Source organism: Schistocerca cancellata, chromosome 4 (genome assembly GCF_023864275.1).
Source record: "Schistocerca cancellata isolate TAMUIC-IGC-003103 chromosome 4, iqSchCanc2.1, whole genome shotgun sequence".
Taxonomy (NCBI): domain Eukaryota; kingdom Metazoa; phylum Arthropoda; class Insecta; order Orthoptera; family Acrididae; genus Schistocerca; species Schistocerca cancellata.
The window spans coordinates 893,146,215-893,170,787 of NC_064629.1; the positions used below are offsets into that span (position 1 = coordinate 893,146,215).

The 24,573-nt window shown below is 37.0% G+C and overlaps 1 protein-coding gene across 4 annotated transcripts in view; it reads right to left on the bottom strand.

Annotated features, from left to right (window-relative positions):
- The window catches only part of LOC126185052 (WD repeat-containing protein 7), a 352,004-nt gene that overhangs the window by 91,131 nt on the left and 236,300 nt on the right, over window positions 1-24,573 (bottom strand). For all 4 annotated transcript variants that reach the window (XM_049927810.1, XM_049927808.1, XM_049927809.1 and 1 more), the window contains 3 exons: window positions 23,927-24,203; window positions 22,699-22,918; window positions 2,489-2,753 (listed from right to left, as the gene is read on the bottom strand). In XM_049927810.1, the coding sequence (XP_049783767.1) occupies window positions 2,489-2,753; window positions 22,699-22,918; window positions 23,927-24,203 (762 nt within the window). The remainder of the gene's footprint in view (window positions 1-2,488; window positions 2,754-22,698; window positions 22,919-23,926; window positions 24,204-24,573) is intronic.

The window sequence follows — 24,573 nt, forward strand, 5'->3', positions numbered from 1 at the left end:
TTTCCTTCTAGGGTGGTTGCAGGAAGCATTTCCTGGAAAACACCTCTATTTGGATTTAAATCATTTTCCGTGTGACTAGCAGTGTCATTACCATTGTGGGCGGGCATAGGGTTCAAGCGCCGTCCCCGACCATGATGGCGCTTGTCCAAGGCTTCTTTAGTTCTGTCCTGAACCAACTAATCACACTAAAAGGGGGGTTAGCCCTATTAGTGGTTTGTTCTTTTCGTCGCCTTTTACGGCTAGCAGAACATACCGAAGGCCTTTTCTTTTCCCTGGCCTCCACGGGTCACTTATTATTATTATTATTATTATTATTATTGTGGACTAAAATTTGTACCTCTGCAAATATGGCACTTTCAGTTAATTGAAAGTGCACATTTAATTGACAGTGCATTATGCAGACAGCATTTATTTACTGCTCACTTGTAAAACACCACACTGAAGAATCAATATTTGTGATTCTAATACTAATATGGAGCTGAAAAGGATTGGGGGCCCCTCACAAAAGTTTGTCTAGGGGCCCATGAAATCTATATGCCCCCTACTACTAGTTCTATACCTGATCAATGAACAAGCCAGTTCGGACTTACATTTACCAAGGAAAAATGAACAAAAACTCAATACAGTATTTTCTATCGCAGCAACAGTAGTGATCAATAATGACAGAGGATAAATACACCACCTTGTCACATCACAATGCTTTCACAAGAAAATCGTGTGGCAAGACCTACAGTGTATGATGATAATGTTTTGTCATTCTCCTGAGTTCAACAACTCACTCATCACAAGAGGATGCTAACTCAGTTCTCCATACAGTCTGAGGTGAGGACACACAGACATGCAGCAGACACTGTTGCACGTTTATTGAACCGGAGTCAATTTTCCGTATGTACTGAAGTTAAAGTAAGGGGCACTGCAGCACATTCATGGTAAAAGAGTCACCAATGGATGTCCTCAGTGTGTGCAATGATGTGCAAAAATATGTTTTATATTATAGTTACATGGATCAATCTGTGTGTAATTATAAGACTATTGTAGAATAAGGAACAACCAAATGAGACAGTGCAGTCATTAAAACACTTATCTGCTGTTCTGGAAGGTGGCGTTGACTCTGTCCAGCAATACCAATTTACATTTTTTGTGATTTTTCTAAATCATTTCAAGCAAATGTTGGGATAGATCCTTGGTTGAGGCCACGGCTGACCACATGTCCTATCTTCATAAAAGCATACTTAGATGTTGTGTGTGTGTGTGTATGAATATTTTGAGCTATTTATTTTCACTGTATTATGAGGACAAATCCTGTATCGCAATGAGATGATCCTTGGAAGAATAAATTATGAGGGCACGCTGAAAAGTAATGCCCCAAAATCTATTTGGAAACTTAAAGTTTTTTAAAAATAAAACAAGCATTAACATTCTAAATCTTTATACTTCATGTCTACACACTTGCATTCGTCTGCCACAATAGGGCTCTAAATTACAGTGTGTAACATGGCAGTGTGTAATGCATCTATGTTGGTGCATGGGAAACAGTGTGCTATAATCAAGTTTTGAGTCCAAAGAGTTCATCCACACATGGAGCATCCTCTGCTCTTGCATGACAGTGCCAGACTACACACGACTGCTATGACACCTGCAACAATTTGACCCCTTGGCTTCACTGTCATTGATCATCCTCTATACAGTACCAACTTGGGCCCATTCAATTTTCAACTGTTTCCGATACTTCCTTAAAGAACACCTTTGATGTCTTCACTTTGATAATGATGGACCAGTGCAAGTAGAGGCAAGTGAGTGACTTCGTCAACAAAGTCAAACATTCTACAGTGATGGTATCAACAAACAAGTCTCTTGTTGGGAGAAATGCGTGTGTCACAATGGTGACTATATTGTAGTGACTATATTGACTATAGTGACTATATTGTAGTGACTATATTGTAGAGCATTAAAAAGCTTTAAGAATTTTCACATAAGAAAATTCGAAAACAGTACTTTTTGGTGCGCACTCATAATTAATAGATAAAATAAATAGAAGAGAGTTTCTGTGGACTTGAGGCGAATAGGAGAGAAATCTTGGCAAACAAGAGTTGACTAGGAGCTGTGATGGCTTGTCGATAAGAGCACTAGTCACAAAATACATTATCTTCATCCAGCGTACCATTTTAATCAGGCAAGGAGTTGCAATGCAGAGTATACTTTGCTGTAACGCGAAAATTTCATTCAGGGAACTGTTGTCACCACTAGGGATATCCACTAATAATATTTGGTAACAAGAATGTGGACTAAATTAATAACAAGTAAGAGAACAGAACTTCCCTTCTTGAAAACTGAGGTTCACACTGTCAAAATAGTTTCTCAGATTTTCTAAATAGTACATGCACTGCGTTAATTTTCAGTTTACAGTTCTCGTTTTGCAGCTGCAACAGCTTTCCATAAACTATACTACAATTGGTGCAAATCTATTTACTTTTATTGTGATTTTTACCTTCCATCCCTTCTTCTTCCTCCTCCATCTCATCGTCATGACCCTGTCGTTGTTGCTGTTGACTGTCGCCACTGGCAGAACCTGAAGGCTGTGGAGTGGCTGGCGCCTGTTGTTGTGAGTGACCAGGTTGTAACACTCCATGGCCATCAGGACCTTGTGTGTAGATAGGTAAATATGCTGCCCAGCTATCTGCAAGTGCCTTTCGGCCCTTCGGACCAAGTCGTCCCAGTTCTGCCAAGAGCAGAGCCTGTGCTGCTTCACGTATCTATTCAATCATTAAGAAAATGTGGAACTTTTTCAATATCAATCAAAGTATTGACAAACAAGAAAAACTAGTCAGTTTTGGAAGTTGTAGCCCTTCTTAATTTCTGTGCTTGAAAAGAAAAAAATGGAAAGAAATTCTGCATTACACAATACATAGTTCATTATTTTTGTTTTAGAAAAGTAGCTTTAATCAGATTTTGTTTATTATGCTTTCTGAAAATTAAGACTACATGGTAAAATCTCATTGATGTTATACGAATTTTCGCTCAGAGCTATTTCTATATACAAAGGATTGTAATTAGATGCTAATTTTACATCAGTTTATGTATAGGGTGGAAGATACAGATTAAACACTTGAGTAGTGAAATAATATACATTTATGGTGTGTTGAAAATTAAGCCTGGATTACTAATTTGTAAAATAGAAAGGGTAGTTGTAGGGTTAGACGTATCACCTTGAAAAAATTAAAATTACATGCTCCATTTTTTGTTTGTTTTGAGGTACATGTCTGCAGTCCCTGTACCACAGTGCTGTAACACGCCACTAATGGAGACTAACCTAAATGGAGCGACCCACTGATAAAGTTTCGATGCAGTTGTCAGGTAGTGTAGATGCTCTCAGCATGATTAAAGAAGCTGCAATGACAAAGAACATAGGGACAGATATCTTTTAACGAATCAGGAATTGCAAGGGAAGCTGAGTGCCTTGTGCTGTACGACAGGCATATTGCAAGTGAGGTGACAACGAAAAAGTGAAATCACACATCAATCAGATTTAACATTTTGCATTACATTTTGAACACAACTAAGGTTGTGCTGTGTTCTGCAACTGCCCACACTCATGCAAAAAGCCATCTGAATTTGCTGGCAGGGCAATCCAGGTAGCTTTTTGGTTGCCTAATCACTGTGGGTAAGTGCTGGGTGTATCACTATGACTGTACTGTATGGTGTTAGCAGACTATGCTCATAACGAACAGCTGTTCAAGAGGGTGCTTTTGCTCCACGACAACACCCCAACTCATTCTGTACAGGACATGGTCGTACATGCTGCTTCTGTGGGTATTAAATTTTGCTTCAGCCCTGTATTCTCCTTTCTTTAGATTAATAAACTGTTGTCCAGTAAGGATTTCCAGTGCGCCAATGAGATGGTTTTCTTGGTGGAACATTTACTGAGCAGCGGAAATGCAGACATTTACAAACAAAGTCTATGTCAAGTCACACACAGTTCAGAAAAGTGTGTCACACTGAATGGTGAATATGTAATTGAGGACTATCATCACAGACTTACATGACCGCAGCTCAATTTTTTTCGAAATGGTAATGAAACATTTATCATTATCCCCCACATGATAGTTATACAGTTGGTCACCTCCCACACAATGCTATCAGTTACTTTGTGTTAGCAGTTTTATATGTACCACACATTACAAAGGGTGGACAAATATAAGGAAACACCACAAACATAGCACATTACCGTACTTAAAACAGAGTAGGAAACCCACTGGCATTCAAAACAGCTGGAACAGATTAAGTCAGGTCCTGTATGGTCTTCAAGGGAATTTTATACCATTCTTCCTCCAAAACAGTGCACATTCAGGTAATGATGGAGGAGAGGTATAGTGATCAAGTGACCTTCTCTCCAAAGTAGACCAGAAATGCTCAATAATACTGACAAGGGAACATCCCCATCGCACCCCCCTCAGATTTAGTTATAAGTTGGCACAATGGATAGGCCTTGAAAAACTGAACACAGATCAATCGAGAAAACAGGAAGAAGTTGTGTGGAACTATGAAAAAATAAGCAAAATATACAAACTGGGTCGTCCATGCGGCAGATAGGCAATATTAAAGACGAAGTGAGGCGTGGAGCACCGTGGTCCTGTGGTTAGCGTGAACAGCTGCGGAACGAGAGGTCCTTGGTTCAAATCTGCCCTCCACTGAAAATTTTGCTTTCTTTATTTTCGCAAAGTTATGATCTGTCCATTCGTTCATTGACGTCTCTGTTCACACTGTAATAAGTTTAGTGTCTGTGTTTTGCGATCACACTGCAAAACCGTGTGATTAGTTGACGAAAGGACGTGCCTCTCCAATGGGAACCGAAAACATTTGATCGCAAGGTCATAGGTCAACCGATTCCTCCACAGGAAAACACGTCTGATATTTTGTATACGACACTGGTGACAGCATGTGTGTCACATGACAGGAATATGTTGTCGACCCACCTAACTAGTACACTTGGCGAATGGGTGAAAAGTTTCTTCTACGTTGCCCGATTTAGGTTTTCTTGTGGATGTAATAATCACTCCAAAAAAAGTGATGAAAACATAAGAGTTTTTCACATAAACTTAAAATAAAAAGTTAAAATATTCGGTCGAGGGAAGATTTGAACCAAGGACCTCTCGTTCCGCAGCTGTTCACGCTAACCACGGGACCACGTAACTCCTCGCTTCACATTCCCATTAATATTGCTTATCTTACGCATGGACGACCCAGTTTGTATATTTTGCTTATTTTTTCATAGTTCCACACAACTTCTTCCTGTTTTCTCGATCGATCTGTGTTCAGTTTTTCAAGGCCTATCCACTGTGCCAAGTTATAACTAAATCTGAGGGGGGTGCGATGGGGATGTTCCCTTGTGAGACCTGGTGACTGGTGGCCAGGGGAGGCGCAACAATTCATCCTTGTCCTTAAAAAACCAGTCCTTGATGATGCAAGCTCTGTGAACAGGGACCCTATTGTCTTGGAACATGGCATCACCACCAGGAAAAAAAACACTGTATCATGGGATGGATCAGATCAGAAAAATGACTCATCCGACCAAATGACTTTCTTTCAATGCTCCAAAGCCCAGGATTTATGACTTTGGCATCAGGTTTCCTTGTTATGGGCATCTGTATCACTGATCAGTGGTTTTGGAATTCCAGCTCGTCCTGTAATTCCCTACTTATGGCGATCCTTCCATGTTGTTTTGGTGCTGACAGGGTTCCCGAGTGTGACAATCAGTTCTACAGCTACCTTAGCAACTGTCAGCCTTTTATTTTTCATCATAGTCCTTTTCAATGACCATCTGTCATAACCATTCAACACACACTTTTGCCTGCATTGTGATTTTTCCACCTTCCCTGTATGTGACAGAAAACATCAATATACTGCCCCTCAAAACACCAAACACTTTGACTACCTTGGTCATGGAGGTACCCACCATACGAGCACCGAGCACTTGGTCATGTTTGAATTCTCTTAGCTCTGACATAATGCACTCACAACTACACCTAACACTGTTCCGACTACGACTGACACTTGTGATGTATTGAGGATATTTCAGAGATGCCGTTCATGGTCAAATACAGCACTGCCATCTGCAGGGTTCGCTAACACCTGCATTTATGTATAACCATGCAGTTCTCATGGTATTTCCATATATTTGTCCACCCCTGTATACAGTTAGTCATCTAAAACAATTGACACATTTTCTCTCTCTTTTTTTTTTAGTCTAAAAATAGCTAAATCATATCATGTTTTTAACAAGTTATTTACAGTTTATGATGCTGTATTCCTGTTTCCTACTGTTTTATAAACTGTTTTTAACCAATATCTACATATTTTATTTATGTAATCAAAGTTTTTGCCTTCAGCTCAGATGTTATTGTAGCTGTATGATATTAATTTGTTGCACTGTTTGCGTATCTGAATGGTGACATATGACTTCAAGGCATTATTGACGTTGGGATGTGCGCGCGCGCGTGTGTGTGTGTGTGTGTGTGTGTGTGTGTGTGTGTGTGTGTGTGTTATGGAGAGAGAGTTGTGAAATATTACATGTGGTGGATGTGTAATGGAATTATATGTGGAAATGACACAAATTTGATAGTTATTGTTACGAAGTTTATTACAGATGCCAGTGTACAGATAGAACAGAACTGAACTAAACTCTTGGACAAAATTTGCTTCTGTATATCCATACATCAGATACTCTCGATAACAAACACATTACAAACATAAGAAATTCCGAGAACCTCTCAGAAGACAGAAATATTAAAAGTCAAATAATTTCTGGTGGTCGGGTTTGACCTGGTGACCTGCAGTACACCAAACAGTGAAGTTAATCACTATGCTGCACTGCATGCACCACAGCTCGTGGCATTGCTAATTCTCCTGGAGACACAGCAACACATTGATTCAGAAGTCCTCATTGGAGCAGATTATAGCGCTCTAGTTCTACACCTTGTAAATGGTCCTCTGTATGGTGGTGCTGGCAGATTCTGGCATTGAAAAAGTCGTGTTGCTTAAGCATCAAAGGTAGCCCCTCATGTTGCACCTTCACGGTCGTTGGGCAAGTTTTGAAGCCCCTACCCTGACAATGATCTTTACGTCAGGACTATAGTGGGGCTTCATATGGTGGAGTCTGACAACATCTCTGTGCTTTTGGCTTCTTGGTAGAGTGTCATAATCTTCGACTTTGTATGTGATAACCGACAAGCAAAAGAGATATGATATGGCCCTTATTTACATTTTAGTAACTTTTTCAAAAGTCCCACTTTCCACACCGGCATAAAAATCTACCCCAAGTTTCCTGGGCTTTATCTCATTGGTTGGGGCTTGACATTATAGCACACACGGTCATTCCACTAGCTGTTCAGCAGGACAGCTGTCTTGCTTCTTTTGTCAAATTTCACTTAATCATCCTGAGTATTATCCAGGTGAAACTGGAACAGCGTATCCACTGTCATTTTGACCTCACGAGCAGGGAGAACAGTCAAAAAATCTGTGACTCCTCTTATTTTCTCTGGATTAGGACAAATTCCATCACCATTAGGCATCCAAAGATTTTTATTTCATGGGTACTTTTTCGGATTCACATGGAGACCTAAAGTCTGAAGACACTTCAACACAGTTGTGAAGTGGTTTAGAAGTTCTTCCAATGTCTTTGAAAAAACGACATTGTCATCCTGCTAGCAAAGATACGTCATCCATATAAAGTGTCTAAGCAGGCTGTCTACTGTACATTTGAAAATGGGTGGAGCATCACATAGTCCTAATGGCGTAACTTTGAGCTCACAGGGGCCATCAGAAGTTCTGAGTGCAGTATTTTTCTAGTGTTCCTCATGAACCTTGACTGGCCAACAGTAAAAATCTTTTATTAGGATTTTGTTCAGTCATTGGTAGTCGATGCAGAAGCACCATGTGCCATCCTTCTCCCTCCAGGAGCACAGGAGAGGACCAAGGACCCACTGAAAGATCAATGACATCATCTAGCAGCATCTTCACTTCCTCTGAAAATAGAAGTTGTTCAGCTGGTGACACGCTTTACAAGTCCTGGATAATCAGCGGATGGCCCCTAATGTTCATATGGTGTTTTACTACTAGGTTCTGTGTCTGTCTTCTCAATTCTTGATTTGAAAGCATCTGAAAACTGATGCAGAATGGCTATCACCCACTGACATTGTTTCTTGGCCGGGTGAAATCCTACTGGCAGTGCAATAGCAACTTCCTCGACTGCATTGTATGTATTGGTAGTGGAGTATGATCCTTTGTCACTGGCACTGAGCTGTCCGTTCTGGAATGGTTCAGCTTTTCTAGGGATGAATTTTGGTGGCTGCTCGTGACAGTCAGTGATCCAAAGTTTTCCTTGACCAACTGTAGTGTTTATGACCATCACTGGCATTTAGATTTTTATTGCACGTCTGAGTAACTTTTTGCAATTGACAAGAGCTTCACAGTTTAACTAAGCATCTCAACTGATGACTGGAATTCATCTCATTTATGACAGCAGGATAAAGACAGCTTAGAGACAACCAACCATCCAGACCAATATTTTGTTTTATGTGCTAGTTGGAATAGCTTAGTCTGTCTGGTGCTCTTATCTTCCATAGTGTATGACTGCTTTTGATGCATGTAAAAAGCCCAGTCTAAAATAACATCAGTACTACTCTCTGCTAAAATGACAAATTCGAAGCGCTGTGTTCTGTAATTGATAGTTATCAATTGGGGGGGGGGGGGGGGGGGGCTATGTTCTGTGATATGGAAGTGATTGTGCTTTAGGTCACAAATTGGAAATATGTTAAGGCAACAAGAACACATGTTCCCACAAAAACTAGCAATGACAGAACACAATCCTTTTTAATTTGTTATGTAGTCATGATTTTATTCTCCAATGTAACTTCTTGAAGGCATCACAAGGAGTAACACAATGTGGAAGATTGTAGGTTCAGACTGATGAAGGTATTCTGACAAGCACACATAACAAAGATTGTTCTGGATGGTTGCCCTTTACCATTGAGGACATCGGTATCCCACCATCATTGATAAGATTAGTTCCCGTCCTCAACTGATATGCTCACCTGAACTGTGAAGCTTTTGTTGACTGCAAAAAACTACTTAGGCTCAAAAAAGAAATATAAATACCTTTGATGATCATAAGCAATGTAGGTGGTCAAGGAGGACTACTCCCTACTTGTCATGAACAGCCACAACTCGTCCAAAAGTTACGTGCATAGGGTTGGCCGAACCAGTCCAAACAGTACAGAAAATCCTATGGAGGAAACTACAGTATAAACTCCTTTTACATTCCCAGAATTAATTTTTACCTGCTGTTTATGGCATTAAATTCCTATGTTCACAATGTTAATCTGCGACCTATTTTGTGTCAACATATTTATAATCTTCCCACAATTTATGCATTATGAAAAAGTGTTCGTGGAGAAAAAATTGATGCTGGCACGATGTTGGCCATCCAGTAGTGTTTACAAGTAGTACGTGGTTAAGTTTCTTTACACCAGAGCACTATACTCAGTGGATTTGAACCGGTAAATGTGTAACAGTTGCAACAATTCGTGCCATATCTCCCACTGCTGCCAAGCTCTACTTGGCATCACGGCTGATGGAAATAACTGGTTTCATTGGAATAAATGTATTATGACCGATCACAACAACCATTTCAAAACTGTCTTTACAGCGCAAACACATTTTCCTGATTGTTGGGATCATTGTGTCACCTTTGTAGAATCATATTTAGCATGTTTTGGCTACTTGTAGCACTAGTTGACACCATCATTCACTTTTGATTGCTCAAATGTTTTTACTTTTTAGTATAAACACAGCGCTGTTTACGCAAGTTTTTCATGCTGAGCAAAACATGTTTCAAAAATATATTCTTGTTGTCAAGTGCAGTATTTACCTACTTTTTTTTTATTTTTTTAAATTTTTTTTGTGATGTTACCCAAACAACATGAGTGATAGTTTGTGAGTGTGTGGTTTTCTACATAACTGAGGAGGCACAGAACCTGATAACCTCAAAAAGACGACTACAAGGGAGACGCAGAACACCACATGCAAACGTAACACAAAATACTTCCTACATATTTGCCCTCAACAACGAGAAAAAATTCTCAAAACGCGCCTTGCTAAGCATGAAAAAATACATAAGTAGTGCAGAATTTCAGTATTTAAATATCGAATAACAGCTGCAGGCTTTCAAAAATGTTGATTATGATGTATGACCTTGAGTCAAACATTCCTACTTCCCAGACAGTTATCAGTTCCAGTTACATAAGCGGTTTTTTCTAGATAATAAACAAGTCCCGACAAGTCTTTTGATGCCTGTTATGGACATATATCACACATAAAAAGTGAAAATGCAAGGAGGTATCCTATACATAACTTTTACAGCTTAAAATGTTATTTCCCACATTTTACATAATGTTTTTTTTTTTAAGTCCCTTGAAAAGTGTGTAAAAGCGGGGTTTCACTGTACTATCAAACTGCCAATAGGATTTGGCCTGGTCAGACAACAATTTTGGCCAGTTTCTTCTGCCCAAATTTTCAGACGCTTCAAAATCTGCAGTGGAGGTATGACAGACCAAATGGCCCATAGGGAAACAGTATCAACACAGGGGATAATCTACCAACTAGCCACCGATATATAGTGTCGCCAGCAGAATGATGCACAATCCGGGAGGAAGTGGAAAGATGCTGCAGGATGATACCATTGAATTTTCAATAAGTGCTCAATCTTCTCCTGTGATCCTTGTGAAGATGATGTCAACACCCTATATATAGTAAAGGAATAAAGTATTTCTAACTATGGCCCTGTAGCAGGCTACTGGAAAATTGAGGTTGATGAGACAGACCTGAGAAAGATTGTCATCATAGCTCCCAGCAGTGGCTACGAGTTTGAAGTTATGCTGTTTGGACAGTGTAACACACGATCCACAATCAAACATAAGGTTCACAACATGTTTTGACACCTTAAACAGATAATGTATCACTCCTACCTGGATGATACAGCATTGTTTTTCACTGGAAGAAGATTTAAGTCACCTGACAACTGTGTTCAAGTGTAATCAGATGGCATGCCTCAGCCTGAATCCGAAAAAGAAAGAAAAATCTTGAGAATGGTGATGGAGTCCAGCCCAATCCAGAGATAATACGAGCAGTCATGTTTTCCAACTCCTCGCCACATTTGATATGTGATATATTTTCTTGGAATGTGTGCATACTACCAGCAATCATAAAGTACTCCTGTACTAAGGCACATCCCCTGCGAGACTGTCGAGACAAAACTTCACACCAATGCTAATAGTAATGAGATAGGTGCCATTCTGGTACAAATTCAAGAAATTTCTCATCAAGGTGGTAACTTATCCTTCCAGAGTACTTTCCAAGTCTGAGGGGAACTACTCTATGAAGAAGAGAGAGTGCATTGTAGTTATTGGGGCCATCAACGGGTTACAGCCCTATTTAACTGTCAAACTATTCACCATTGTGATAGACTATCCTTCTCTACACTAACTGACTAGCCTGAAAGCTCTGTCACACTGACTTAGGTAATTGCCAGTGAAGCTTCAGGAGTATGATGACACAGTGGTACACAAAAAGCAAATGCAAACAAAGGAACTTTTGACTACCTTTCAAGGAATTGTTTGCTGGAACACACCAGTGTGAATGAAATTACAGCCATCGATGCAATTAAATGACATTACTGATGAACAGAAAGAAGATCCAGCACTGCCAAAAACTGTAGAAGCCTTGAAGGAGGAGGAACCAATTAAAGCAATTTCCAGTTAATAAATGTAATACTGTACTTGATGAACTATGACTCAATGTGGAGGAAATGGTTGCTCATCACCCCAGCTCATCTATGGCCATCTACCCTGAACCATCTCCATGACATTCTAGCAACTGGTCACCTGGGATTCATGAAGCCTCTAGACAGAATCAGACACAGGTATCATTGGCCAGGTCTCTACTGATCCATTAGATTACAATGTGAACCATGGTAAGAAATGCCAATGATGGAAGCAAATGGTACAATTATCTCTGGGGCATCTCGAACCAATACCGCCAGCAGTAGTGTCTCCCCACTGAATTGGAATTGACGTCTTGGGGAGGTTCCAGAAGTCGACAATGAGAACCGATGGATAATAGCATAGCAGATGAGATAGTAATTGGAGACTGTCACCAAGGCTGTGCCGATTGCTGAAGCTGAGGAAATTGCAAAACTCACTGTGGATGAGATCATTTTGAAGTACAGGGCTCCCTCTGTCATGATCTCTGATGGTGTAAAAGTTTTCTAGTAGAGACTAGTATCAGTGGTAATTCCATGTTGCAACATCACTCACAGGAAGATAACAGACTGCTGCCCACAGATGAATGAGCTCACAAAATGGTTTAATAAGACGTTTTCAGATATGCTCTCAGTGTACTTAGATGTTGAACAGAAAGACTGGAATACAATACTGCTTGTTGTGACATTCGAATAAGACACTGGGAAGCAAGTTACTACATGCTTCACACCATTTTTTTCTGCTCCATGGTTATGAGCCTGAAATGACATAGGGTACACTGTACCTGTTTCAACTGACAGTACTCAACATGATACTCAGAATGACTATACGTAACACTTGAACAACAGGACAAAAGAAGCAAGGCAGTTGGCATGCATACAGACCCTGGATGCCCTGGAGAAATACCAGGAGCACTATATCATCAAGCACTGGCCAGTGAGGTACAACTGGGAGACTTGGTATGGATTTTTAGGACTGTGCAGATAGTGGGACTACTGGGAAAAACCACTAAAGTGCTACTTTGGGCTACATCGTATCCTCTGTCGATTGTTGGAACGTACATAGGAAGTCGAGGATTATGACCCTTCATAACAAAAGCAAGCAGGTGTTGTTCATGTCCTCTGAATTATGCCCTACTACAGTAATTGGGCACAAATGAATGATGGGGGCTTCTTGTTCAAGGAAACTACAGACCCACTTGATGAGCACGAAGCTTTGATGGGATGGGTTACTCCCAGTGATCATCAAAGTGAAGAGGATGTGACAAAATGAGTAGAATGTGAGGATCCAAAAGCACTGCCATAAAAACGACATTGTCAAGATCTAGATACAGGGTACTGTACTCAGCTCCCATCAAAACTTCTGAAACAGTGGGTAACTATCTCTCCAGGTCAGGGAGCAATGCCATTAGCTGTGGTACATGCAGTGTGGCAAGATGGTTTAGCATTGCTGGCTGGCATGCTGTGAGTCATCAGTTCAAACTTGGCCACCTGACATTATTTGTTATTTAATATTTACCATCCCTGGAAGGTTCCTGATGTATCTTACATTTGTGATGCTTGTACATTCCATAATGTTCAATGTTTGTATAAACAGTAGCACACTCTGGCAAGGAGTTTGGTTCTGCTCTGGCTGTATGTCAATGTTCGCAATAAATGTGCTTTCAGTGATAAGTGTTGTATTTTAATGATGAACCTGCTTTTGGGTTTAGACTTAATTGTGGTTCAAACACAATAATATAGTACCAGAACGAGAAATGACATACACTATCCATCACCTCACCTTAGTGTGGCCCAGAAATGAGTGAGGACTTCAGCTATAAAAATATTTTTGACCATCTATGCAATAATTTTTTTTTTTTTTATATTTGAAGTTGGTTTGTTAACGTGTTATGACATGACTAGATTGGTGTTTGTGATCGTGACCTTCATGTATACTGTGAACAGATGGTTTTTTTCCTTAATAGTGAGATCCAAGCTACCACGGAAATTACATCACGTGTGTATTGATACAAATACTGAATCACTATAATTTCACTATCTTATCACAGATTTTGTTTTTTACATGATTCAGGAATATATTTCCCACAAGGCCACTGAATGGTGGTGATATTAGTAGCACTCCTTGTTATTAATAAAAGTTAATGTTGAATTCACAGTAATTTTGTTCTGAAATGAGCCTGAGAATGGCTGATGTTCATTGTATGTTTGTCATAGATGTCACTCCTTGTAGCTGTAATGATCTTTTTATAATTCAATATACTCCTTTTCTGTCATAACTGCAATATTGTGACCCTTTCCAGCTTTTGTGGTAAACAGATTTTTCTGCTTTAGTTTTTTCTGAAGGCCTTTTCTTTTACATCTATATTGTTCTTTTGTGCTTTTTTCCCCTTTCTGGTGGTTTTGTATACTATGATTAGCTGTTTCATTTCTTGAATTACTAGTTTTTTTTTGTTAAGTACTGCACTGAACACTGATGTGTTCAATCGTTCTTGCTACTGTAGGGCGAGTTCTGTTTTTGTTATAATACTTTCTCTTGTTCAGTGATAGACTATTGTATGTATATTGCTTAGAATCCTTTTCAAGTAAGCTGTATGATTTAACATTCTGATACAACTGAAATTCCACCCACCTCTCCTTCTGAAATTAGGAAGATAATAATATATTCATGAAGATGCAAAGCTGGTACTTTATGCCGATGATACAAGTATAGCTATCACACCCAACAGACAAGAATTAACTGGTGAAATTGTACACTATGTTTTTCAGAAAATCATTAAGTGGTTCTCTACAAATGGGCTCTCATTAAACTTTGACAAAACACAGTACATACAGTTCCACACAGTAAATGGAATGACACCATTAATAAATATAGACTTCGATCAGAAATCGGTAGCTAAGGTAGAATATTCAAAATTTCTAGGTGTATGCACTGATCAGGGGTTGAACTGGAAAAAACACAGTGAAGATCTGCTGAAACGTTTGAGTTCAGCTACTTATGCTATTAGGGTCATTGCAAATTTTGGCAATATACATCTCAGTAAATTAGCTTACCACACATATTTTAATTCTCTGCTTTCGTATGGTGTCATATTCTGGGGTAACTCATCATTGAGTAAAAGAGTGTTCATTGCACAAAAGCGAGTAATCAGAATAATTGCTGGAGCTCATCCAAGATCATCCTGTAGACACTTATTTAAAGAGCTAGAGGTGTCTTTGGTCACTTACCTATTAGCATCAAAAGTCTGACAGATAGCCATATAGCATTTAAAAGGAAATTAAAATAATTTCTTAATGGCAACTCCTTCTACTCATTAGATGAATTTTTGGATATAGTAAGTGGGTAATTTCCCCAACCCACACAAAAAATTAAAAATATTAAATGTCATGTAATATTTTGTGCAATGTAATATCTTGTATAGACGCCTTTTATTAACCTCAAACGTTCCACATCATTACAAAGTGTCGCATTCATGATCTATGGAACAAGTACTAATCTAATCTAATCTGACAAGCTATGTTTCTTGTGTTCTGTGTTCTCTTCTACTACTGTCTCTCTGTATGACCTATCCCCATGCATTAGTTGATCAAAAACTTGTGGATGATGTATGTAAATTGAATCTCTAATTCTTCATGTTGTGTCACATGTTTTTCATTGTAGCTGTAGATGTTTGATTCAGTGTACTTATTTTCTGTCATAACTATGATTGTGTTACCCTTTCCAGCTTTTGTGGTAATGGCATTTTCATATTTACCACTTCTTTTTTGTATACAGAGACTGTATTTCATGTTTGATCCACACGTTCTCAGCTTGAAGTTTTGTTTGAAGTTTTGCAGCTGGCGTATTACTTACAATTGTAAGTATCTAGCTTAGGATGATACTACTAGCCATACATTCTTTGTTAATTGTGAATAAAGAATTGTTTTTTGAAGTCTGATAGTTGTGTTCTCGATTTTGAAGAAGATCTTCGAGGAAAACACCTGGCTTGGTGCTGAAAAAATAATCCTGGGACTTGTACAGGGTGTCCTAGTTCGAATGGTAAATATTCAGAGGTATGACAAAAACAGTCATTGGAAGCAAAGAAGTATAGTAAACATTGCTCATAGAATACATACCTTATGAGCTATGAGCGGTTGTTCAGTAGGAGAGATGTGTTTCATGGTAGTGAAGATGAACATGTGCTCATAGCACTTCAGGTATGCAGTTTACAGCCCATGTTTACTGAACATTTTTCTCTTGTTTTGGTTCATACTACCATCCCTCAAAATATGGAAAACAAAGAACTAGCAGTAGAAGAGATCTGTTTCACAGTTTCGAAGATGAAGAAGTGCCAATAGCTCTTGAGGTATGCATTTCAGAGCCCATGTTCACCAGACTTTCTTGCTTTGAATGATTGTTCCTGTCATATCCCTGACTATTTACCATTCCCCATGGGACACCCCGTATGACTTCCAAAAATGTTATCATGTCATAATTTTCAGATAAAATTAACAAAAACCCACAGAAGGTAGCACAGAATGTACTAAAACATGTTTAAGTAAAGCAAAAATAAACTGTATCTTACATAAGGTATGGTTTCATTCCTCTCTTTTCCTCAAAACTAGTTTTAAGTAGAAAATTTTTATCTTGTGTTGGTATTTTTTGATCTTTACTGGTAGAAACTTCTGAGAATGATTAGTGACTGTGAAATACGGCTAAGACACAAGTTGAAAATATGATCACTATTTTTTCTTATTTACTTAAATTTGCCATATTTCGTGACAGTACCTTTTCCATTAGACGTTTATACGGCGATATAGTCTTGGCTTCAGTTGTCTGAGAATGATTCCACAATGCATCTTTGTTGGTTGCAGAATTGACGTGGTTCAACGTGTTTCTCTCATTTTGGTGTTTCAAATACAGTTTCTTCAAATGTAATTTCTTCTTTTTAGTTAATACAAAAATAATAGTAACATACTTCAAAATTATTTATGACGGCGACCTTCACAATGTTCTTCGGTCAATACCATGTCAACACACACCAACAGTTAGCTGCCGACTAAGTACAGTCAAAGACGACTCCAACGTCAAAGATGTTTTACACCACACACAATCTTCCAGTTGTAATCAGTCTCTTTGCTATTCTTCGATACATTTTCTAATAGTAATCAATATGCTTTTACTCTCAAAAACAGAAGTAAATTAACATATAATAAGACAAATTATAATAAATACTGACAAAAATATAAGAAAACATTTAAATTCGGTATCGACAAATACGGTAAAAAAATAACATCTCCCAGATCCATTACAACTGCTCCCCAGGGCTTTTGTTGTTATGGACATATACAACAAAATCCCGACCACACTCAGTAATGGATCTGTATTACACAATTAGTACATTAATGATGCAGTCTGATAACCTCTTCCAAATTTGGACTCTTTGAATCTGTGGACTTGTTACTGGCTGTTGTTGCAATGATACTTCCCCATCAATCTCATACACAAAAATTCAAGTAAAGAAATTATTTAACATGACAAATATACATGGTATAAAACATACATGAGAAATATTCTAACATACAGCATACAGATTGAAAATAATAGAAAGGCAAAACTCATTTCCCAGAATAAGATTTAAATTTTTTTTATAAATATTAATGTTAATTTCATTATGCTTACATATTGTACAGTAAAAATGATACTGGACATATATAGTGTAATGTGTTTTTCTCTATATTTGCCTTATATATATATATTTTTTTAACTTCGGATTTTTTTATTTTTTTATTAGTCATGGTTTTTTTTGTTTTTGTATAATTTTTTTTGCTTATGATTTTCTTTTTAATTTTTTTTTACTCATGTTTTTTTTATTTTGTATTTATTTATTTTTTTTTCATATGATTTTCTTCTTTTAGTACAGCTAAAGATACATCAGTACTATCTATTTTTTTTTTTTTTTTTGCAATTATTTATGTACACTTTCCTCTACTACAATATTACTACAAATCACATTCTTGTGAAGAGTACTTTTGCTCCCCACAACATCAGTATAAACAACAATAAACTGCTCATATATCATGAGGCTTTATCTAAAATTGGTTTTGAAACTTATACCTTTGCATGCATGTCCTCACATGCATACCTTCACCCACAGGGAAGACTTGGCTTCCAAAAATTAGAAAAATTCAGAAATGGTCACTATGGAGACTTTTTTTTTTTGTAAAAAAGTAAAAATAAATCTCTATCTCATTTTTTGTTACAACAGTGTTTTTTCATCAGTTTCAATTAACATGTGACTTCAAATTATTACTTTATACATACAAATATACATACTTGGTTGTACAGGCAGTTTTGTTCTAACAAGCATATTCCAGTGGAGGACTTTTGTTTTAGATGATAATAGGTTATTTAAATTTTGAAATTACGGTTTCTGTTTATACAGTTTTACTCCACCATCTTTTTTCGAAACTACTACTAGAGGATTATTATATGCACTGATACTCCTTTCCATTATATTACATTCTTCCATCTTTTTCAGCTCTTTCTCAACAGCAGGTCTTTTTGATATTGCAATACTGTATGGTTTTATGAAAAATGGTTCATGAGATTTTACCTGAAGCTCACACTGATAACCCTTTACCCTACCAGGTATGTCACTGAAAACATCACTGTATTCCCACAGCAGATTTTCTAACTGTTGTTTTTGCTCCCCAGATAAATTTTGTGTTTCTGAAATTTTCAAATTTACTGAATTCCCAAATTCAACTTCATCAGTATCAAATCTATGAGTTTCAATATTCTCCAATCTATTTTCTTTTAGTAAATTGATACTGTCAAAATTTCCATTACTCTGATCACCAAGTGTGTTCACAAAATTTGTCTGAATGTATTCCCTTTCACTAGTTTCTATCAAAAGTTTTCTTCCAACCCAATCAAATGCTGTGTTTACTTTTACTATCCAATTCATACCCAAAAGAAAATCCTCATTAAATTCCTGAATTACAAAACATCCATGTGTGAACAACTTGCCTTCAATTAAAAATGTCACTAAAGCCTGGCTTTTTACCAATTTACTGCTCTTCCCAGTAGCACCTTTTATCTTTACCCCAACAACTGGCATTTCAACAAAATCTTTCCCCACTTTCAATTTCTTGCTTAACCTTTCAGATATTCCCGAGATCTCACTTCCTGTATCAATTAAACATTTACCAATCCATGACCCAATTTGAACTTTTATATAAGGACTGCAAAATTGATCACTTTTCTCAGAACCTGTATCCTCATGTAATAAATCACTTTCAATTTCCCCAAACCTATACTTATCAGAATCATATGGTATATCATTACATGTATTATTTGTCACAGTTATAAAATTTGCACAAGACACAAAATTATCATTAGTACTCTCTATTATCTCAAATAGCCAAGAATTTTCATCCAAATCACATTGTATACTATTGAAGTACTTATCCTTCAGCTTTTCAAAAATAAAATATCTCATCTTTTTCCACCACTCAGGACATACAGTTTCACATACATTAATAAGCATCTTTCAAAAGTTCTTGTCAAAAGAAATAGTTTCACTGTTCAGCCATATATTCATAAGAAATGTGTGTGTATCATTAGTATCTGTAAAAGTTTCACTTAGGCTACAAGTTATACATGTGGCACCGTTATTTGTGTAGTCAGATTCTTTACCAACAACATCAAAATTCACACTTTCACATACATCCATCTTGTGAGCTTTATTCATCCTGGTAACATCCCTGGGAATTTCTATAATATTCTCACTATTTAATCCATTTTCAACCATGTGTATACCCAACTCCCTATTTAAACTAATGAAATACCTTTCCTCAACATCATCGTCAATACCATTACCATCATTATCAACTTTATCAACAACATCATTATCATTATACATATTCAAGTCATACACATTCAAATTATCCCCCAAAATATTATTTCCCCTTTCTAAAGGTACCAGATCCCTTTCACCAATATTTTCATTCTCACAGCTTGCATTCTCTCTTTCATTCACACACATCTCTGAACTACTACAAATCACATCATCTGACAAAATGTTGTTCTTTTCTGCCCAAGTGTAAAATTCTGTTAAATTAAATGGATCACAATTACTTTTATCTACTGTATGTTCTTGTGTACTGAAAATTTTATTTTTATCAATATTATTTTCCTCTTGAAATTTTTTCAATAAGTAACAACTAATAACCTCATGTGATAGCTTAGGTTTGGAACTGTCATGTTTGGGTTTATGATAGTCACATCCATTGGTCCTTTCATCATGCTCACCTTCTGCCTCAACCTTGCGGACCTTCAAGGGGGCGTCTACTCGTTTTTTGTTTCCTGAATTACAACTTGTTCCTGTTTGAACTGCTGATTGTGGTTCTGCCAATGCCTCTGATCCACATTTCTGTTCCCATTCCTATGCCAAACATTACCTGATTGTCGATAGTTTCTATCGTATTGACCTCTATCAAAATTTCTGTGATTTTGATCCCTAAAGTGTTCTCTACTTTGTTGATTATTACCGCGAAAATCATGTTCTTGTTTTGGATAAAAATTATGGTCCTTCTTCTGAAAATTGTTATATCCCCCTGAATTTTGACTAACACCATGATAATTGTTTTGTTCCCTTTTTTGAAAGTTATCATTTCCCCAATTTTGACCGTTACCTTTCTGAGTAAACCCACTGTGTGTTGTTGTTGTTACCCTATCCAACTTTTCAATATAATTGAGAAACTGCTCTACATTACTATCAGGACATTGAACTAAATTCAACTGCATTGCTGATGGCAATCTTCTCTTTAAGGTATCAATTTTGATCAAGTCATCCAAAGGTTTTGTTAAATGAATAAGTTTTTGAAGTTCACTTTTGCAAAATTGTTTCATGCTCCCATCTGATTCTCTATAGTTTCACCCATTCAAAAATTCACTTTTGATTCTAGTTTGTTTAAGATCATCCCAAAAATTTTCCAGAAATTTTGACTCAAATTCTGAAAATGTCATCCCCATAGTTACAATCTGGTTTGCCCAAGTCAAAGCTTCCCCTTCCAAGAATTTTTTCACAAATTTAATTTTTATTTCATCTGGTGAGTGAGGTAAAAAACAATCTTTACAATACTGCATAAAATCAACGGGATGTAAGGGTCCATCTACCGAAAAGTGCTTCACTGGAATATTAGATACAAGATTACATGTGTTGAAATTGTAATTTTTGCTTTGAAATTCAATGTTAAAACTTTCAATTTTTTCACTAAGTTCTTTGACAGATTTTTTGTTTTCTAAATCATTGCATTCTACTTTTTCTTCTAGAGTAACCAAACGATTGTCAGTTTTTTGTTCTACATTTTTTACTAAAACTTTTGTATTCTCATCCAAATTTTTAATTTCCCCTTTAATGTCATTAAAATCAATTAAATTTATTTCCCTATCTGCCAGTAACTCATTTTTTACAGTATTAATTTCACCGCTCAATTTAGCATCAATTTCATTTACTTTTGCTTCCACAGATTCAATTTTTTCCTCAGCATTGCCAATTCTGTTCGAAAGATCACCCACTTGGGTATTGACTGCTTGGACTTGCAACAAAATGTTATCAATTTTTTCATCCCAGTAAGTCTTATTGTCGTCAAGTGTTTGTTTAATTTCTTTCGTAAAATTTACAAGAAAACTTTTTAAATCAAACTTATCGGTTCTTTCACTTTCATTTGACCTGTCCTGATGTTCGAAGTCTATTAAATTACTAATTTCTACTTTAGGCACAATACTCTCGAAAATCTCATAAGTCATTGTGAAGAACAAAAATTTATACACAACAATACAGAACAAGATAAAAAGATTGTTTTTAACAAAATACGATGGTTTCGTGACTTATCTGGAACACTCTTCTGCTGTTGCAAAACCACGTTTTCCATCCATGTGATTGTTGACCAAAATTCTTGAAATATTTTCTTCTGTCGAAAATTATATTTTTCGCCCAAACATTTCTTCTCCAAAACTTTTACTTCCCGATGAACACAAACACTGTAACACACATTCTGAAGAAACTGGTATTAACACACAAAAATTTTCTTCCTCGTAGCACTGTTGAAAATCTCGTGAACACAATATCCCGGCTGAGCCCCCAGTTGAAATACGGCTAAGACACAAGTTGAAAATATGATCACTATTTTTTCTTATTTACTTAAATTTGCCATATTTCGTGACAGTACCTTTTCCATTAGACGTTTATACGGCGATATAGTCTTGGCTTCAGTTGTCTGAGAATGATTCCACAATGCATCTTTGTTGGTTGCAGAATTGACGTGGTTCAACGTGTTTCTCTCATTTTGGTGTTTCAAATACAGTTTCTTCAAATGTAATTTCTTCTTTTTAGTTAATACAAAAATAATAGTAACATACTTCAAAATTATTTATGACGGCGACCTTCACAATGTTCTTCGGTCAACACCATGTCAACACACACCAACAGTTAGCTGCCGACTAAGTACAGTCAAAGACGACTCCAACGTCAAAGATGTTTTACACGACACACAATCTTCCAGTTGTAATCAGTCTCTTTGCTATTCTTCGATACATTTTCTAATAGTAATCAATATGCTTTTACTCTCAAAAACAGAAGTAAATTAACATATAATAAGACAAATTATAATAAATCCTGACAAAAATATAAGAAAACATTTAAATTCGGTATCGACAAATACGGTAAAAAAAAATAACATCTCCCAGATCCATTACAACTGCCAAACAACAAAATGGAATGATCGCAAAATAAATTAAAAAGTCAACAACAATAGCACCTTATTGCAAAATTTTTGCTATTACACCAAGTCCAAAGGCAACTACTGAGAATTCTACAAAAATTACATGTTAGACCTACCTCAAGACACTGATGCTGCCACCTCCTAGCCATCATTTCCACCTGTGGCCTCTTGAATGCACGAGAACCGTTAGCCACTACTTTATCTGGCAGAAGCACACAGTGCAGAGTAGCCAAAAGACTCCAGCCCTGTTTGATCTGAGCCTGCTGGGCAGTGAACTGTTCTTCTTTTTCTTCCTCTATCTTACTGTTCCAGCTCAGTGACATTCTTGTACTCTGTCTGCATAGGTAACAACACACCTGTATTATCATACCCACTTCTGAATGTATATGTAACTGATAAATATGTAGCTTCTATTTTAACATACAAAGATACAAAACATTTACTTCCTGCATGGAGAAAATGGAACTACAATGGCATGGATGATGAAACATAAAATTGGTACAGGTGAGAATTGAGCTTTTGGCCTAAATAATTCTGTACTGGGCAGTAAAGAAACTGTGTATAAGGAAACGGTGCAGGCAGGTGACAGAATTAACAATATATGTGTGTGTGTGTGTGTGTGTGTGTGTGTGTGTGTGTGTGTGTGTTAAGAGGGGGAGATGTGAATAAGAAGATAATTGGCCTAGAAATGCATGCACTGTACTCACATACAACAGAAATTAAATAAATAATTGAATAAGGTAGCTATAATGAAAGTTCACAACTAGCTAACAACATGCTCAAGGTTTTGTGTTGATCAGTGACTAGTGGGGACACAAAATAGTAAGTCTAAGTTTCAATGGAAATGTAAATAAAGAATGAGAGAGAAATCAAAAAATGAGGGGAATAACTAAAACCCAGTGATATTCAATACGAAGTCGTGAACCAACAGATTCCACCGTTAAAGAAATGAACGAGCCAGTAGTTCTGTAAATAATTCATTTTACTGCACAGCCAGAGATTGTTGCAATGCAAACAACCACATTATTCAGGAAATACAGGTCTGAAAGCTGTTTTGTTGAGAAGATTCCAAACCTGTACGTGTTGCAATGTTGAACTGTCACAGAGCAGAATATATCATCAGAGACAGGAAAACCAGTTTGACAGCCTGCTTACATAACATTACATTTGGAAATGATTTTTTATGCATATAAAGAGATACTTTTGCTTGTTTCTGTCATGTTAATCAGATCATACAACCCATTAAGAAATTAATTTATCAGGTTATAGCAGTGTTTTATTTCTGAACATTATCACTCTTGCTTATGTCAATAGAATATTGCAGAAAAGAAATATCTTACATACCTGTGCAATTTTCGGTTACGTTCCTGTTCAGGTACGAAGGTTGCATTGTTCATGGACATCAGGGTGTTAGCAATAGCAATGATGGCAAGAAGATGATTAGTAGTGAGTGTTGTACTCAGTTCCCAATGTATACGTGATGTGAACAAGCGTGTCAGCCTTTCAAGACGAAGAGCATCTTCTGGTAAATCTAAAGCAATTGGTGATACTTCTACTTCAGCCATTAGTTCTGCATCATCTACACTTGTCTGCCATGTTGGTAGCAGTAAACTCATGTGACCTGCAAAGTGTCAAAATGTACAACAAAATATGCAGGAAATAAAGTACTTTCCTTAATATCAAAAATAGGAGAAGATAAGAATTTAAAATGAGCAAAGCACCCAAATGTGAATATAATGAAATCAAATAACAGTGATATCTTCTTCTTTAGGATATTATCTGACTTAACACAGCTCGACTTACACGCCCGAGCTCAGGCAAAGGAAGTTCGAGGTCTAAAATTATAAAATTCTGATAAGTACACCACACAGGCCAGTGGAACTGTGTCTATTATCGAAATACTAAAATGACTTTCATAATATAGTTAACTGAACACACAGAATAAATGCTATTTATGTGTGTTGTTTTATTCTGATAAGCTCATGATGAAA